Here is a 19,347-nt window from a genome sequence, read left to right on the forward strand (position 1 = left end):
TTGCAAAATCCCGAAAATGTTTGTTTCAATGTCCTTGGGAAAAGGAGAATAAATGGTAGTAAGTGGGGAAAGAGGATGTTTATCACATGTGACAGTCTCAGAAAGCATATGAGATCGGTTAACTTGGAGACTCACTTCTCACCATCTCCTTACATTTTAAGACTCCATTTCTAACAAGGCTCAAAGGAGGTACATGATTATTTCTAAGCCACCATGAAGTGTTTTAAAGTAACCATGTCTAAGTATTAATAAAATCTTTAAAAAATAATTTTAGCTACTCAGACTATCCACATTCTATTAAAAAAAAAAACCTTAAGTATTATGGAAGCATTTATAATCAATCTTAACAGTTATAGTTCTTTCTTTCTTTATTTTTTTGGAGAGGTTTTTCCTATAGGGCGCATGCGCTCGCCAGAAAGACACAGAGAGACAGAGAGAACAAAAGAGAAAAATCACCCCCCGGGGGGGATGGCCATGCTATAATCCCTTCTCCTCCATTCTCCTCTCAAGATCTTGGGCATACACGCACACACACCCGACGTGCGTTTAAGCCACCAGGTCCAGGACTCAAACCACAGTCGACTACATGGGAGTCCAGTAACATAGCCATGACGCCAACTGCTGGTCCCAATAGTTATAGTTCTTGACCTTGACAGCATAAAGGTATCTGTGGCATAAAACACTAGTTTTAGAGAAAAAAAAAATTCAGTCGATACCTCTAATGACAATGCCAAACTTAATCTAATTGGGAAAGAAGACTAAAGTTTACCTATAATAGAAGAGATCCCAATTTGCTTCAATTTTTATTCTTTGTCTTCTCTTTCGAAGAACCACTGGCTTTTGATTTACATTCTGGAAAACAAGAAAGTGTCATGGTGTTCAATCTGGAGTCCAAATAAGTTCACTTAGAGTATCATCACTTTATAGGTGATAAACAATTCTTTCATCCAGTTTTTACAGAAATTAATGAGGCAAAATCTATAAAATACTAATATAAACGATTCAATTATACCATACATGATAATTTTCCAGCATTTCTATGGTATTGCTCAAGTATCTTTCATGAAGCATAAAGTTACTGTTTCAACACCAAATTGTATTAAAGTTTATAGTGATCATTAATAACATTTGTAACATTATAGTCATGAACAGCAGCTTATGTCAAACATTTACATGCAGTTAAGACAAAAGTCACGGGAAAGCAATAAATGCAAAATGGTTTAGGTTATAAAACTGCTACCAAAGCCAAGAGGAGCAAGTACAAGCTGCAATAGTAAACAAAGAGGAAATGAGTGTCTACATTCAGACACACGTGAGGTAAGACCTGAATTAATTTATTAAAGAATATCAAAGATGACTCTACATGCCAGGCAAATTAATGCATTTCACACATGTGGCAGGGACATAAACTCACCATGTTGTTTCTTTCCTGAATTTAAGTGTAAAAAGGAAGAAATTAAAAATTTTTAAAAATAAAGAGAGCAAGCCCAGATCTCTAACTCATACCTATGATACAATTTTTCTTGAGGATGCCACCAACGAAAATCATCTTTACTTTAAGACAGAAAATGGCCCACCTACTTCTCTAAGTCCATGACTCAAATTTTAGACAGTCATAAACCTTTGAGAAATGTAGGAAGTTATGGCCAATGTCCCAAAAATAAATACATACGGAAGATTTGCAAATGGAAAAGATTTCAAAGAACCTTTGATGTCTGCGTCTGGGCTGGAGGCTAAGAATTTCTGCTCCATGTGAGACATGTATGTATTTCAGACATGAAACTAATCCTCAATGTGAAAGAAACAAAAAGTAGAGAGTGGTATAGATTGAAGTCTACAATGTCATCAAGTAGTGGTAAATTATGTAAATCAAGCAAGGAAACAAGCTACATGATACTGAAAGAATAAAGGTAAACTGAGTAGTAAATTCTAAAAGATAGATGCTGTATGAAATATAAAACCTACTGCTTATATAAGGCAATGTTTCCTATAAATTTTAATTCTGTACACTATCACAAAAATTCAAGCAAGGTGGCTTGAATAAAATGAATGTATAAACAATTTAAAATTTGGTTTTAATGACAAACCTTTCTTTAAAACTTTTAATTAAGAGGTACTTTCTCCAATTTTCCTCTCAGGACAAAAGGCTGACAGTCTAGAGAATGCTAATGTAAATGCTACATAGAGTAGCTAGCTCTCCACAAACTGAGCCAACTGAATTAGAGACGTGGGCAGAGTCCTAATTAGCTCCATAAATCTCTAAACTGAAAATAATACAAATAAAAAAATACATAATTTTATGTATTAGCCGAAGGTTACTACTGATTCCACACAGAGTATTTGCTGCAAATGGCACTGACTTCATAAACATTCTGATTATGAAAGAAATACAGTTTATTTCAAGACTACCAGTTAATCTTGACAATGGTTAGTTTTTAGACTTTAAAGCACAAGATTCATTCCATATTTTGGTATTAGTGCTTCTGTTAATAAAACAGTCACAAAGATGATCAACTATTTCCTAAAGAAATCAATGTTAAAGATAGTACCTAGAAATAATAGTGGATGGTACCAAAAGATCTTCGTGACCAGCATATTTATTTGGCATCATTATTTGCTCAAAACTTCAGATAATAATGCATGTAAATGATAACAAACCAGTAAAACATGTTTTATACTAAGAATATCTTTTCTCTATGAATTGTTATCTTTAAATAAAATATATCATCCTACCTAAATAGCTTTGTGTTCAAGCTTAGGTTGGATAAATGTTACATACAAAATCTGATGCCAAAAATTTATATGCACTATGGTAATTATATTCAACAGCTTGAAATAACTGTTATTTCAGAAATGAGTTTAACTACCTGAAGCCAGGAACTTGCAATTTTTAGTAACTGTGAAAATCTCTCATATCATATCTGCAGATTTTTCAATAGTTCAAATGCAATATAGCAATAGTAACATGACCAGATATGTATATAGTGCTTTTGTTATTCTCTTGCTTGTGTATCAAAGCAATCCTACAAGATGAAGAGGGAGGCATTGTTATTCTGATCCTATGAAAGAGAAAAGTAAGGTTCTGAAAACCTGTAACTTGGGTTAGTTAAGTGATGGACCCAGGGTCCTACGTAAGTTAACCAATTCAAAGCTCAGTACTTTCTTCACTGTCCTAGACAGTTACTTGAAAGACTGTCCAATGATTCTTTATATCATATACATCACATAACTTAGCACTAATCTACTCTGTTCAAGTTCTAAAGACTATTCCCAATTTCAGACAGACACACAAGACTACATTTGTTATGTTATGATTAGATACTATGTAGATCATGAGATACACTGATTTAGAAAGTACATATTAAAATTGTTTCCCTTAAATAAATAGCTACCGTAACAAGAGAGATGGTTAAGAGGAAGTGATGTAAGTATGATCAACAACAATTAGGAGATCAAATACACTTCTATAGGACACCTGAACTGATTCTTTCCTTTTTCTTGTAGTAGGTTTTTGCAACAGGGTGGGTGTGCTGCTAGTCAGAGAGGGACAGAGAGGGAAAGTAAGAAACCACCCCCAGGGGGGATGGCCACAATACAATCTTTTTTCCTCAATTCTCCTCTTGGGATTTTGTGTCACGTGCACACACGCCTGGTGTGAGTTTTCAAGACGCCAGGTCCAGGACTCGAACCATGGTCAGTCACATGGGAGTCTAGCTCCTTAACTACCACATAATCTGTCATAGTTAGAAGAATGTGCATTATTGAATTAAGTTCTATCACATCTACTGCATGCTGAGGAATAAGACAAAACTCTTTTAGGTATGACTTTGAGAAACTAATATTGCAAAATTTAAATACACATGATGTATTTAATTTAAAAATGCTACTTATACCCCCAAAACACTTCTATGGCTAGTACTGAATAAAAATGTTTGAATTGGCCTGGTAGCCTATAAGCTAGCACCACAGCCTAGTGGTTAAGGGAGCTGGGTCCCATACGGCTGACCACAATCTGAATCTGAATCCCAGCTATGGCTTCTTGAAAAACACAGTAAGCATGTGTGTAACACATATACAAAATCCTGACAAGAAGAAGAAATGGAAGGGAGAGGATTGTGGCATGATCATGCCCCGTAGAGGGGGTGCTGTCTTCTTCTGGCGAGCATATGTGTCCTATGGCAATCCTAAAAAATGCTTAACAAGAACACTTTTACTTCACAGGTATAAAAATGTCCAGAGAAGGAGGGAGGAAAGTAAATACACATGAATAAAAAAGTATAAAACTAGAATTTATGGGAAAAAAATTGAGTGGAATTCTATATTCAACATCTAAAATCCTAATAATTATTTCATAAAACTATGAACCAGGGAAAATGGATATAAACATGTAATTCAGAATTACGTGACACTGATTTTTAAGCTCCAGGTATCCAGGCATAAACATCTGGACACCCTCTGAGAACAATAGCAATTAAAGCAGGCCTCCGCAAGCGCTATCAAGTCTGGTGAGCAGGTCTTACTTTTACCTCTTTCTGAGCAATGCCCATCCTATCTCTCCAGTGCATCAACACAAGATCTACTTTTTCTTTGGCAAATTTTTCAACTTCTTTAGCAGCTTTTCCAGCTAGTCTTTGCCATTCTGGAACTTTAGTAAATTTTCCATACTGATCCTATAAAATAATTGAAATGTATTACATACCAGTTTTCAAATTTATTTAAAAGCTATGTAAAGCTCGATCACACTATTTACAAGATAACTCTGGAAATATACTAAAAATGATTAAACTTTATACTTAAGATAGGCGAATTTTATGAGATTTAGATTTTATCTTCAAGAAAGTTGTTAATAATAATAAAATGAATATTATACTCAAGGCAGTGAATTCTCGGGCTATTTCTAAATTCTGACCGTGTCTCAGAGCACAATATTCAAGGGCACGAGTCCTGAAGTCACTTAGCACAATCATATTTACCATTGCTATTTTCACATTGTCTCTAACATGCATCCGATCTGCATCCTTCTCCGGAACTGGGTCTGAGCTATCCAAATAGGACAGCAAGCCTGGTGGCTAGAAAAAAATAAACAAATACAAAACATAAAATTCACTTTCAAAACAATCGCACGAAAAATATCTAAAAATCAAAATAAATTAATACTAAGATTTACTGGTTTGTCCTAAATGTCATAACACATTTCCAACAACAGTTAACATGAAAGTAACATTACATGGTAACTCCTAAGATAAATACCTTTTCAGTTAAAAACAAACCCCTTTAACGGTAGAAATAACTCATTCAATGAAATGTTCTTGGACAAGAATACATAAACCTTTCCAGTTTCTGAACTGACTTACCAAAATGCGTTTCAACAAGTTTGTCGCAGTTGCATTATCAGCTGTCCAGAGTCCCACTAAATGTCTACTTAGCTGTCTGAAAAAAGCAGACGTTGAGAAAGGTTTGCTGCTTTATCTCAGCTAGAACAGAAAGGAATTTTTGAGAACAAAATATCACATAAGAAATATGGCTACAGTAAAAATACCACTCTGATGTTAAAAATAATATTAAAAAATTTCTATGTATAAGTGGAGAGGTATTTGAGAGAAACTCAAATATTGCTAATGCCTTGAAATTTTCCCCAAATTAAAATGCTTCTCTGATAAATATGCTCATTTTCAATGGATCTAAATGTGAAGAAGTAGACTTTTACCCTATTTCCATTTAAGGAAAGGAAAAAACTTTAAAAACCATTAGTTCACGGAACAATTCTTTCTTTTAACACATCCTGATATAGTGTCAATAGAATTCTGGCATTCTCTGGAATTCTGAACACAAGCAAAAGTCAACGCCTACGTTCTAATGTGAGGAAACTTCAAACTTTTTGTGGAAAGTAGAATTAAAGTATGAGTTCATTCTGGTACAAGAAAAATTTAAAGCCCATGAATAGTTTCTCCCATAGTACTAGTTTTTCATTAACTTTTAATAGGTGCCCACCGTATATAACCTTTTCACTTAATTTTTTTTAAACTTTATTAATTTATTTTAACTTGACCAGAGGGACAGAATATGAGAGAGAGAGAGAAAGAGAGAAAAAGTCGCCAAGTCCAGGACTTGAACCATGTGGGAGTCCAGCCCAGCATCCTTAACCACAATACCACCTGCTGGCCCCTCACTTAATTTTTTTTTTGAAGACGAGTTTTCACCATATCATGATCCTCCTGCTCAACATTCCACTGTGCTCAGCCTTTAGGTTGGCCTGGAAATCAAACCTGGTCCCTCCAGGTAGTTCCAGCCTGCAGAGCACACTGGCTTAGCAGAACAGCACTGTGGCTAGACCTCTAACATACCACTTTTGACAAGATCAGAGACAGAACACTTCCAATTTGAGAGTCTGAACATCAACTTAAAGCACTTAAAGTAAATTATTCTACTCATCCCACTTAAAAGCTAAAAGTGTATTTTTCACAGGGCGAGTTTTAAGATCCAGTTTCAGTCTAGGGTTTACTCTTTGATTGATCTTAATCTACATGGTATCTTCCTAACTGGGAGTTCCTCGTGAGCAAAAGCACTGTTTTACTCAGCACTGACCCTTCTGTCCTTTGACAGAAATTCAGTTGCCATTTGCTGTAAGGCCTTGAACTTAAGCCCTAAGAGGGAAATAGCCAAATAATCACCTGCTGAGTATGTATTTATATCCCTGTTAAAGGAAAACAGTTTACTAGCAAAACCCAAATTGTACTTGTCACAGAAAATGAACCCTACTAGAACTGTCACCCTATGTCTATTTGGAAGCTGACATACCAAAGTAATCGTATTTGTAATTTCTTTCACTGGTTGTTTGGTTGATATCAGTGACTTCTAAAAGGCTTTAATTAGGGATAAAAGAGATAATGTTCTATAATAGCAATTTATAAAAGATGAAATAATGCAAATGAAAACGTATCTTCGTTATATACTGATAGCTTTTAATATTATAACTTGAAATATTACTAACATTTCTAGGTTTTTCCCTAAATCAAACTGCTTTCTTTATAAATATACTAATTCACCACAGATATATATATAGATATATATAGATATAAATATCTATATATATCTATATATAGAATATATATATAGTTTTTGCTACAGGGTGCGTGTGCTCACCAGAGACAGAGGGAAAGTGAGAAATCACTCCTGGGGAGACGGAGAATGGTCACATCACATTCCCTTCTCCTCCATTCTCCTCTCAGGATTCTGGGCACCCACATACATATGCACCAGGCTTGAGTTTCAAGTCATTGGGTCCAGGACTCAAACCACTGTCAGCCACGTGGAAATCCAGTTCCTTAACAACCACACCACCTGTTGGCCCCCGATTAGCTATATTAGAAAGGAACAATACAGATGAACATCTAGCATGGAGTTTAATGGGATATACTATCAAATAGTCTGTTTTAATGAAAGATGGTGTCTAGCATTGCTAATAAGGTACTACTATCGATAAGACAATAACCTTCCTTTTAATCTCTGCCCTCTCAGCCAACACCAAAGACTTCTTCTGTAATTACTATTTACAATGCGGGATGTAGGGTGCTTCTTATGAAAGTGAACAGGACCAGCTTGGTTGTGCAGTGGTTAAAGTGGCTAGCTCCCACAGGGCCAACTGGGTGGTTTCAGTCCAAGACCTGGGAACTTTCAGTCCAAAACACACTGGGTGCGCGCGCACTCGCACACACGTGTGTGTGCCAAAAATCCAGAGAACACAGAAGGAACTGCGGCATGGCCATCCCCCCTGGAGAGTGCTTTCTCACTATCTCACTTTCTTTCTCTCTCTCCAGTGCACACACACACTTGATAGCAATTTTTTTTTCTAAAAGTGTGACCAATAGAAAGCTCTTGGCAAGGCAGCATGCTATGACAGAATAATTAGACATAGGAAACAAAAAAAGAAAACTTTACAGCACCATAACAAAGTAAAACATAAGTCAGCCATTCGTGCTATTATTTTGACAATATGATCGTACTTAGGATGCTCATTGTTTTTATTAATAAGAATCAGAATATGTAAAGTTTGAGAATGGCTAATGGTGTCACAAGGAAATGCTGAAAGGGCTGGAATTCACACAGCCAGGGATAAATGAATAGATGTTTTGCTTCCTTAATATGTATGATTATTAGCAATGAGACAATGATTCACCAAAGGGAAAATTAACTACAACAGATTTAGGATAAGTCTAGCTTAGGCTGGATATAAATTTAAGGTTTGGTTTTGTTTTAAAGTAGAGTGCCTAACTGACCAAACGAATTTTAAAGTGAACTATATGAGGCTTTCCACATAGGGCCGTGTCATGTGTAAGCTAGGTGGTCACAGGGAGTACAAGAAAAGGCCTCGCGCACACGGTCCTTGGTCCGTAAGCTTCTAGGTGCTCTATTCCATGTTCTAGTCTCAGGACCATGGGCTGAGAGCCTGATCATCAGAAAGTGGTGGGAGAGCAAGGAGTTTTTTCCCTTCAAGTTATGCAGGGGTAGGAATAATAATAGTTGGCCATGTTCCCTCTATAAGGAAGGAAAAGAAGTAAAGAAAATGGAGTATTTGTGTAATCCAAATACATATTCCATTTGTTTCATGTAATATCTGAGTTCATTTTTTAAACAGAAAGTTAATTTATAGCGAATTAAATGAAATAACCTACCTATTTGTAAGCATCCTCTGATCTGAGCTTATTGTAAACATCGCGGTGTGCAAATGTCGAGGTAAGGCACCTTCACTTAGGGCAAGCTCCTGCATTTTTGTAGCAATTTCTTTGTCACCTTCCTTTGGAAAAAGGGTAAGAAGATCCCTAAAGCAGCAATCTAGAACAAGCTACCCCAGCTTTAACAACTCGTTTTGCATCTTAAATAAAATATTTAGTATATAATAAAAATTAAAATGCAACTTCTAATTACCCCAAAATAACATAGGTAAGTAGAAATACAGGTAATTTTTAAGCTATTATTGGTATCTGGAATGTGGTTTAAATGTTTCAAATAAATTTACCTTACAAATTATGCTTTATTGAATAAATTAAAATTAGGTTCACTCCCTGTGTTTACATAAGCCACCAAAGAGGAGAAGTGACTAAGGGAAATCAGCAATTTCTACCAAAGGCATCTGCAAACTTGGCTTGCTTTTGTTCGATGTATTAATTTTCATGGTGAGCACTATCACTTTTTAAAAGAACAACATAATAAAGGTATAGTACTTTTTATTCTGATTTTACTTGGTTTATATGAACTCACTTCAGTAACTGATAAGATAAACAGGATTACTAATCAAAAGAGATTACAGACCTATGAGTTAAGTAATCAATGTACATTTAAGACGACCTGTTGAAAAGCAAAACTGCTCACGTTAGTGGAAAACAGTAGGAACATACAGTACAATTATACCTAACTGATATGTAGTATGCATGCTAATATGTACAAAGTATGTATATGTACCTACATAATTTTGAGCAGTACTGAAATCTTGAGGTACTGAGATATACAGACATGCATTCAGCAAACACTAACAGAAATCCAACAAAATGCCAATGGAAGTCATCTCTGGCTAATAAAAATGCAGGTGATTTATTTTTATTCATCCCTTGTATATTTTCAGTAACCCAAATTTTTCTTCAAAGAACGCATGTTGCTTTTATAACCAAAAAAAAATACCTAAAGACTCTTGCCAAGATTTCAATGTAGTTTTCTCACAGACATCAGCTCTACTCCCTGGCTATGAATCTGACATGACATGTATCGTTTGTTTCTGAAGCTAAGTCAGGTTATAACTGGCATTTGATAAATATTTCCGCTCCTAATACTTGCAAGGCATACATCAGGTGGATGGCAAAACATTGGTGGATCAAAGTTACGAGTATGCTTTTACTTGCCTTCATAGTCCAAACTCTTCATGGCTACTCATAGCTCTATATAAAGCAAAAGATGCGATTCTTTGGGGCTAAAATTGAGCACAGAAGGGAAATACTTACCTTTAGTTGTATATACACAGTAAAGATACAAATGAACAATGATGTTCAAACCCTTTAAATGCCTATGTATAACTTTTTTACAGACACATAAAGACATAGGAGTTCTCTGCTTATTATATAGATGTGTGCTACATTTATAATTGTTATTTATTAATTTTTCCATAAGAGGAGCACTATTATATTTTATCCAAATTGCTACTGATACAACAAACTACAAGAATTCAAAAGCCAGGTAAATCGATCTCACAGTAAACACTATGCTATGCAGCTGACACTGATAGTAGTGGGTGTAATTTTTTATAAAAACCAAAAACAAAAAGACAGACAGCTAAAGGCAACTGTCTCCGGGAAGCAGTGTCATGACTGTCAATATCATGTCCTGCTTTCTAGAGCTTTATTACAAATTCACTTCAGCATGAGGAACTTTCATGGCCATTCTTACTGAATATCACTTTGCTATGAACTAAACCCATTAACAGATGTCTATGTATCTTAGTACCTCACGATTTCAATTCTGTCACCATTATCCCCCAAAGAGTGAGCAAGAATGCTGATTTTTAATTCTTCTAAATAAAAAAAATTTTAAAAACCAGGAATGGAAACATTTATTTGTCCTATAACCTCACTTACTCAAGAACTTCAAACTCTTATTTTATTGCTGAGAACTATGTTGGCAATTAGTTTAAAACTAATTTCTCAATAAAGATTTAAAATTACTAATCTTACCAACAGGATTAGATTTTCCCATAGCAGACAGAAAGGCAATTCTGTCAATTCTATTTAAATAACCAATCTGCATTCAAGTAAGTTTAAAGTTTTAAACTCGTTCTCTCACCTCTATTATTGCCTTCATAACTAATCCAGCTCCCTTTACAATCGCCATGGAAGGATGCTTTAAAATAGGAAGAAAAAGAAACTTGGATAAAAAAGAATTTTATTCCAACACATTTAGCTACTGGCCCTTTAGGAAGATACACAATTTTATACAAGATTTAAGCTACAAAATTAATAAAAAAAACACTTCTCAAAGTTAGGTAGGTCATGGTTTGCTTATATGCTCTCACAGTATGGCTTTATGGATACAGGTTTGTAAACACAAAAAGTGTAAAAGGTTGTCACTTATTTGAATAAAATATCATACTTAATAAATTCTACAGCATTATATGAAATAAATATTATCCAGTGTTCATGACAGTCCTACTAAAGTTCATCGTATTGCTTTAAAATTTTTTTCAAAATTTTATTTTATCATTTCTTATTTAGAAATAATTGTACATCCTTAAGGCATATAATATAGCTTTTCAGAGCACGCATGCAATGACAAAATTAAAGATGTTACCATTTACATCATTTTCAAAAAAGAACCTTACCTTCTTGGGTCTGTTAAACACTTTTTTCTTAAATTCCTACCACCTAGACCTGCTACCCCTCCCCGTCCCATCCAGCCCTTGTTATCTGCATTTGTCTTCTCTACTACATCTTCAAATTATTCAATTTCTGCAAACGAACGCAGACATTTGGTATGTACTGAGTTGGAATATACAGTATCTTTCATAGTCTGGCTTATTTCACTTTGCAATAAATCTAATACATTCATCCACTTTTTATGAAGTGACAGTCTCACTGCTCTTCATGGCAGAGTCGTATTCCATAATGAGTATGTGCACATTTTTTAATCCAGTCATCCTCTGTTGGGCACGTCGGCTGATTACATGTCCTAACAACTGCGAATAATGTTGCAATAAACATTGATGTGTAAGTGTCTTTCTGTTTGGGAATTTATAAAGAAAAGGAAACTTTGGGCTTACTACTAAGGGGAAAATAAAGGAATGGAATTTCATTACTTCTGAGATGGAAAGGATGGGTAAGAGTCCAACAGTAGTCAACAGCCTTCAAGAGCTCTCTTGAAACACCAAGAAATCTCTGAATTAAAATGCTCAAGTATGATAATGTACTAGCTAAATTTGTCAACAATTGCTATAGAAGTATATATATATTATTTTAACAACAAACTGACCCCAAAAGTGGTTTTCTTTTCATTTGTTATATGATAACAAAAACATAAGCTCTCACCTGAAACAGTTTAAAGAGAGTTCTTCCATTGGATGCTACCATCTCTAAGAGCATATCAAATTGCTGCCCTTCAGTTGTCTCACTATACGGAGCACAGAGGGCAAATGTCAGGAAGTCCAAGAGTGAACTAATAACTAGGGCACCAGTCCCATGATCCTGAAACAAAGCAACAAATTGCCTTAAAGACATAGGGAACCTCTGTTAGAAATAGTAATAATGTATGTCAGACATAAACACTGACTTTCACTTCTCAGGAAGAGGTTCCAAGTTTGATGACTTCTAACTAGTACATGCTTAACTGATGTTATAAATCTATTAAGCACCATATTTAAACAGAAACATAATTGAAATTTAGTCAGATTTCAAGAGAATAACCAAAGTTTCTCAAATATGTATAACTAAGGTTAAAGTGCACAAGGGGATCTTCAAAAAGTTCAGGGAGGGCCAGCTAGTGACATGGTGGTTAAGGTACCTAGATTCCATGTGGCCAGTCAAGTTCAAGTCCAGGACTTGGTGGCTTGAAAAACATATCAGACACATGTGCGTGTCTAAAATCCCAAAAGGAGGGACGACTGAAGGAGAGAGGATTGTAGAGCTACCATGACCATTAGGGGTTGCTTTCTCACTTTCCCTCTTTTTCCCCATCTCTCTCCAGTGAGTGAGTACACATGCCCTCTAGCAAACTCAAAAACAAACAAAAAAAGAAGAAGAATTCATAGAAAATAAGTATTATGAAAAAACTATTCATAGACTTTAAAATTTTTTCCCACCAAAATTAACCATTTCCAAAACTCTTACCAGTGACTGAGGAATGAAGACTTAGCTTAATTTTTGTCCCCAAAAGGTTCATTTTTAGAATTTGGTCCACAGCGTAACAGTGTTGGAAGAAGGTAAGACCTTTAAGGAATGAGGCCTAGTGTGCAGTGTTTGGATCATGGAGGATCATTCCCATGAACAGATTAATACTGTCTTGCTTCCCATGAGTTCTAGGCCTCTCAAGAAGGGGTTACTTCCTAAGAGAACAGGGTGCTATATAAAAAAAGTACTGCTCCTACCTCTCTCACTGCATGGACCTGCTCATTCTCTCTGCTTCTGCTGGCCACGAGATACAGCACTAGAGGCCAGCCTCATGCCAGCTCTATGCCTCCGACCTTTCCAGCCACCAGAATCACAAGTCAAATACATTCCTATTCTTTATAAATGATTCAGTATAAGGTATTTCTGTTAACAACACAACAGTCCACAGGAAAACTATTTTATTATTAATGATCAAAATGAACTGTAACCAGTAACGATCAAAGATGGGGGACTACAAAAATCAAAAACAAAACAAAAACAAAAACAAAAACAACCAAAAAAATCCACGCTGCACTTGGAGAATACTTTCAGTAATGGTATGGGCACTCCCCATCAAGACAAGTTTTACTACAACTTACCACATGGGAATTAAATTTCTCCAGTAAGTTTTCCAGAAACTTCTTTGAAGAGAGAAGGGAAGCTTTGTTTAGCTGCTCCTGTCGTAAGTCATAGTCATCATGCATGGGCTATTGATAAAAACAGTGGTGATTCGTGAGCAGCCCCGAGTGCTAGCAGCACAGTCATCTACAGAGAGCATCTATTATACCCTGAGAGTCAGAGCCACAGCCTGCACAGTGTAAGGCAGAGGGAGACCAGCGACAGATGAGCAGGCCAAAGTGATGGCTTCCCTGGTGCTGACGGATTTCAGAGATAATCTGTCTAAAAATTAACTGAACATATTACTGTACAATGTACTCTCTCAAAAGTCACAGAGCTCTTATTACAGGGTAAGTACCAACTGTCCCATCACATTTTTTTTTTTTTGGAGAGGTTTTCTCTATAGGGCGAGTGTGCTCGCCAGACTGACAGAGAGAGACATAGAGACAGAAAGTGAGAAATCACCCCCCAGAGGGGATGGTCACACCACAATCCCTTCTCCTCCATTCTCCTCTCGGGATCTTGGGCACGCACGCACACACGCCCGGCGTGAGTTTTAAGTCACCGGGTCTGGGACGTGAACCACGGTCGACTACGTGGGAATCCAGCGACATAGCCATTACGCTAACTGCTGGTTCCCTCCCATCAAAATTTTATCATTTAAATTTGGAATAATAAAACTTAGCCTTTAAAGCAAGTATTAAAACTAGCAGCAAGTATGCCTTTGTCTCAAGGTGGTTCTCTCTCCATTACTGAGAGAGCAGCATAAAATGCATTCTCACGGGACGGTTCGTGGAAAAGTCAGCCCGAATTTTACTACCGACTGTAGGTGGGAAACTTCAGGCAAACAAGGCACTTTACCTCTCTAAGTCTCACTTCCCTAAGCTGGGTGTAGGGTCAACAGTACTTACCTCACAGGACTAACCATGAAACAGGTAATCCGTGTAAAACACATAGCCACAACCTGACACGTAACAAAGGCTCAAAGTGCTTATTTCACACTGTTGCTGTCTTATGTTCTAGTTATTTCACTAATTCTTTTAATGGAATTATTTGGAATAGTAAAGGCAAAAAGATAAATAAGCTTAAATTCACTCTTGGAAACATAGGAAAAGTCCTAGACATATTACTTTGTTTTATACCACTAAGCTTGCCTTAAATGCTTTATATAAGGAAAATTCCCAGACCCTACACTCAAAATAAATCAGAAACTTCAAAATTACACTGAATCACTCTCTCCCTCTGTACAGACTGTCAATAAATCAGATGATCTTTTCTCAAACAGCTTTCAAATGTGCCCCTTCTTCAGGTCCTGTCAGGCTCAGCATCTTACTCCACGCATGATAATATGGTCTACCTGCCTCTAACTTTACCCCTAAACTATTCTCCCTATACACCAGGGTAGGTTTTCTTCTTTTTTTTTTTTTTTTTTTTTTTTTTTTTTAATAGTTCTTTCTTCTGTCTATCTGTCTGTCTGTCTATCTATCTATTTATATTTGACCAGAGAGGGACGGGGGCATATGCTATTCTCTGACCCAGGAAAGCCTTCCCAGAGCTAGAAAATACCTGCCCACCTTTTAAGATTCAGAAGAAAACGTAACACCTTGCAGAAACCAGCTGAACACCTTCTCTCTCCCTTGCCAGTATTACCTCGCAGTGAGCCCACAGGCCCTGCCATCTGATGTTGTACAGACACACCTACCTTACTAGACTGTCAGGGATTTGGAGGAGGAAAGAGACTTTTGTGGGGCCAGCTGGCAAAGTAGTGGTTAGTAGTGGTTAAGGTGGTTGGATCCCAGCAGGTCGAGCACTAGAATACCTGGTGGTTTATAAAATATGCCAGCCAAGTGTGTGTGCATGCTCAAAATCCCAAAAGGAGAATGGACTTGGACTGCAGTGTGGTGATCCCCATGGGGGGTAGGGGGTGGGGATTTTTTACCTTCCCTCTCTCTCCAGTGAGTACACACACCCTATAGCAAAAACTCAGAACCAAAAAAAATAAACTTTTACCGTAACACCTTGTACTTACAGCACATAACACCTTGCCTGGTGTGCAGAACGTGCTAAAACAAATGTTTACTTGAATAAATAAATGGATATGAGAGCAATTTAGCATATATAAAAACATGGACTTTATTGGAACAATGAAAATATAAATGCGTGGAAAATAAAACCATGAATAAAATGAAGAAGAAACACTTTTCTTGAGAAAAATAGTACCAGCTGACCCCATCACCAGCTAAGGGAGCTGGAGCCCACATGGTATACTGCAGTTTGAATCCTGGCCCCGGCAGCTTGAAAAACACACAGGGTGCACGTGCATACACGCCTCGGATAACAAAGGAATGGGAGAGGAGGACTGAGGGTGACCACACCCCACCAGGGAGTGCCTTCTCCCTGTCTCTCCTCTCCGGCAAGTTCACCCACCCTCTGGCAATAAAAAAATAATAAATACAACAAGGGTTCTTCACCCCAATAGTACTTACACACATCAGGGCACAGAGCATATCAACCGCTGCGTGGGTCACTCCATTGTTACTCCTCTTGAGAGCTTTCACTACCTTCACGCCAAGACGCTCCCGAAACCTTTTGGAACACAAAAGAGCACATAATAGCTACAGCAAAATATTCTGAATTATTTTATTATTAAAATATAACCTAAGAAGTCATCTCAAGTTTCCACTGCAATACTGTAGCAATTACATATTCTGAATCCCATCTCGGGACTGTATCAGTTCTCCTAACCACTTTTTCATTGAGCGAGAAGTGTTGTTTTTTTTTTTTGTTTGTTTGTTTTTAAATTTAACTAAACTGAAAAACATGTAACTTCCCAAATTCACTAAAACGAGTTGAGAACACTACTGGTAAGTTTGGGTCCCATATCCAAGCTCAGCTCGACTCACGTTCCCTTTTAATTTCTTATAATTAAAAGTACTATTAAGTTGTCTAGAAAGTCATGACACATTTCTGCATGGGAAAACATTAACAAAAGTCACAACTTTCACAACAGCTTACTATATCATCACATAAAAGGTATCGGGTTTCTTAGACATAAAGAGGTAAACTGCTGATAATTTGCTATTTTGAGTTGTTCAAATTATCTATGAGAAGTTGAGCTTCTGAAGACAACTTACTTTGGAAGCTGAGTGAAGGCTAGAAAACCAGCTTTGGAAGCTACAAGCCTCCTCACAGCCTGGAACTGACTCTCAAGTTCTGCATTTGAAGCAACAACATCCCCCTCTTGAGACAATAATGCTGTTATAGCATTATTGATCAGTTTTTCTTTGTTTTCTGAGAAGAGACCCTAGTAAAAGGAAGAATATTTCAAAAACATTTCCATGCCCAAAGTCACTGACAATGAACGGATTACAGTAGGTGCGTCTTACGTCCTGTGTCACTGCATGTAGGACACCACTGTATGAAATGTTTGCATTGAACCTGAACACGGAGTCTGCAAAGCTGCCATCTGTGAGGAGGAGAGAAAGTTCAGAGAGTCAGAAGTCTGCAGTCCTTGTTCTTAGTAGACAGATGCAAATGCAGCCACACTGAGAGCAATGCTTACTTGGAGGTGTGGCTAAAAATCTGAGATGAAGACTCTCCACTTCCTCATCCACAGGCATGCTGAGTAAGCCCCATCGCTGACCTTTATGAGTTGATGTCATTTTTACACAAACATCTCTGTTACCAGAGGCTCTTACTCCATCCAGCAAACTTGCTAATAAGGAGTCTCTAAGAAAATTCAAAAGTAAAAAGGTTTTAGAACAGATAATTACGGGGAGTTTTATTCAGAATTCAGTGCAAACCTCTTGTCAGGTGACTTGCTCTGAGGTGCACTATGGACACAAAGTGAATCACAAACTGCAGGGCTTTAGGACAGCGACTGGAGTTCTTTGTTCTTTTTTTTTTTTTAAAATAACTATTTACTTGATTTTTTATTTATTCATTTATTTTAATTGGACCAGAGAAAGACATAGAGAGAGAGAGAGAGGAAAAGGGAGAGAGCAAGCCAACAGGTCCAGAACTGGAACTGTGGTCGGCCATTATGCCACCTGCTGGCCTCCGAGAGTCTGGAGTTCTAATACCTGCTCTATACCTTGCTCCTCCATGACCCTGTATTAGTTATTAAGCTCTGCAGTTTTAATGTCTGTTTTCTTTGTTTCTTAAAGATTTCTCTTAATGGCTTTACTCAATCTAACTTACAAGTCTTACAAGTCTTAAGATTTGCCCAACTAAAACGTACTGTTTGACAGTTTTCAGTGTGTTCACAATCTGGTTTTGATATACTTCTATCACCCCAAAGTGTCTATGCTTGTTTGCAAAACAACAACAAAAAAATCCTAGCCCTAGACAACTATTGATCCATTATCTCTGTATTTTTGTTTTTAAATGAAATCTCATCAAAAATAAGATCATACAACATGTAGGACTATGTGCTTTATTTTTTTAATCACATGCTTTTATGGTTCATCGAAGTTTTTCACATTTTGGTGGCTTAGCCTTTTTGTTACTGAGTAGTCTTCCACATGACCGACATTCTGTCTGCCCATTCGACGAGCTGAAAGGCGCCGTATTTCTAGTCTTCGGCTATTACGAGCAATCTCACTATAAGCATCCATCTGGGAGTCTTTCTGTGGCCAAATGTTTTCATTTCTCTAGGGTAGATACCTAGGAGAACTGCTGGGTCATATATTAAACATATATTAACCCTTTTAAGAAACTGCCCAACTGTTTTTCAAAGCGGTTTCATCATTTTACCTTCTTACCTGTAATGTATGAGAGTTTTGGCTTCCCCACATTCTTGCCAACAGCTGGCATTTGTCAATTTTTTTTATGTCAGCCATTATAATAAATCTGTGGTAGTTTTAATTTTGACTCATGATCTTTCCATGGTTTTTTTTTTTTTGAGAGGTTTTTGCTACAGGGCGTGTGCGCTCGCCAGACAGACAGAGAGAGACAGAGAGACAGAAAGCAGGAAATCACCCCCCAGGGGGGATGGCCACGCCGCAATCCCTTCTCCTCCACTCTCCTCTCAGGATCCTGGGCACGCACACACATGCGCCCGGCGTGAGTTTAAGCCACCGGGTCCGGGACTTGAACCACGGTCGACTACGTGGGAGTCCAGCGACATAGCCATTACGCTAACTGCTGGTCCCCGATCTTTCCATGTTTTTATCATTTATCTGCTCATTTATTAGTGGAATTTTTAATTTTAAGATTTTTTTTCTTTAAAGAGCTAGGTTAAGGAATTCTTTATGTATTTTGAATATAAATCCTCTTTTTTTTGGGGGGGGGGGGAGGTTTTTGCTATAGGGCACGTGCACTTGCTAGAAAGACAGAGACAGAGAGATGGAAAGTGAGAAATAACCCCCCAGGGGGGATGGCCACACCGCCATCCCTTCTCCTCCATTCTCCTCTCAGGATCCTGGGCACGCACACACATGCGCCCGGCGTGAGTTTAAGCCACCGGGTCCGGGACTTGAACCACGGTCGACTACGTGGGAGTCCAGCGACATAGCCATTACGCCAACTGCTGGTCCCACAAATCCTTTATGAGCTATATATTGAAAAATATGTTTTTCCTTGTTTGTGGCTCGTATTTTCTTTTTCTCTCTGGTGTCAAAGTTTTAACATGCAAGCTAATTAGTATTTTTTTCTTTTCTAAACTGTGTTTATGGTATTATACCTAAGAAATATTTTTGTAAGTCAAAGTCACAAAAAAGTTACAGTACTTTCTGCATGTAAGCATTATTAGGAACAATGGTTACCTTCTTCCTAGGGCTACTGTCAGGATTAAACAAGATCACATACGTAAAGCTCCTGACAGAAT

At 37.2% G+C, this 19,347-nt stretch overlaps 1 protein-coding gene across 1 annotated transcript in view; it reads right to left on the reverse strand.

Annotated features, from left to right (window-relative positions):
* DNAJC13 (DnaJ heat shock protein family (Hsp40) member C13) overlaps nt 1–19,347 on the reverse strand; it is a 113,795-nt gene that overhangs the window by 54,548 nt on the left and 39,900 nt on the right. Inside the window, 13 exon segments of the mRNA XM_014591586.2 lie at nt 770–852; nt 1,415–1,429; nt 4,527–4,670; nt 4,974–5,069; nt 5,355–5,430; nt 8,673–8,794; nt 10,828–10,884; nt 12,066–12,221; nt 13,502–13,609; nt 16,007–16,106; nt 16,655–16,824; nt 16,907–16,986; nt 17,083–17,249. Coding sequence (XP_014447072.1) covers nt 770–852; nt 1,415–1,429; nt 4,527–4,670; nt 4,974–5,069; nt 5,355–5,430; nt 8,673–8,794; nt 10,828–10,884; nt 12,066–12,221; nt 13,502–13,609; nt 16,007–16,106; nt 16,655–16,824; nt 16,907–16,986; nt 17,083–17,249 — 1,374 coding nt within the window.

The sequence above is a fragment of the Tupaia chinensis genome, unplaced genomic scaffold (genome assembly GCF_000334495.1).
Source record: "Tupaia chinensis unplaced genomic scaffold, TupChi_1.0 Scaffold000601_1, whole genome shotgun sequence".
Classification (NCBI taxonomy): Eukaryota; Metazoa; Chordata; class Mammalia; order Scandentia; family Tupaiidae; genus Tupaia; species Tupaia belangeri.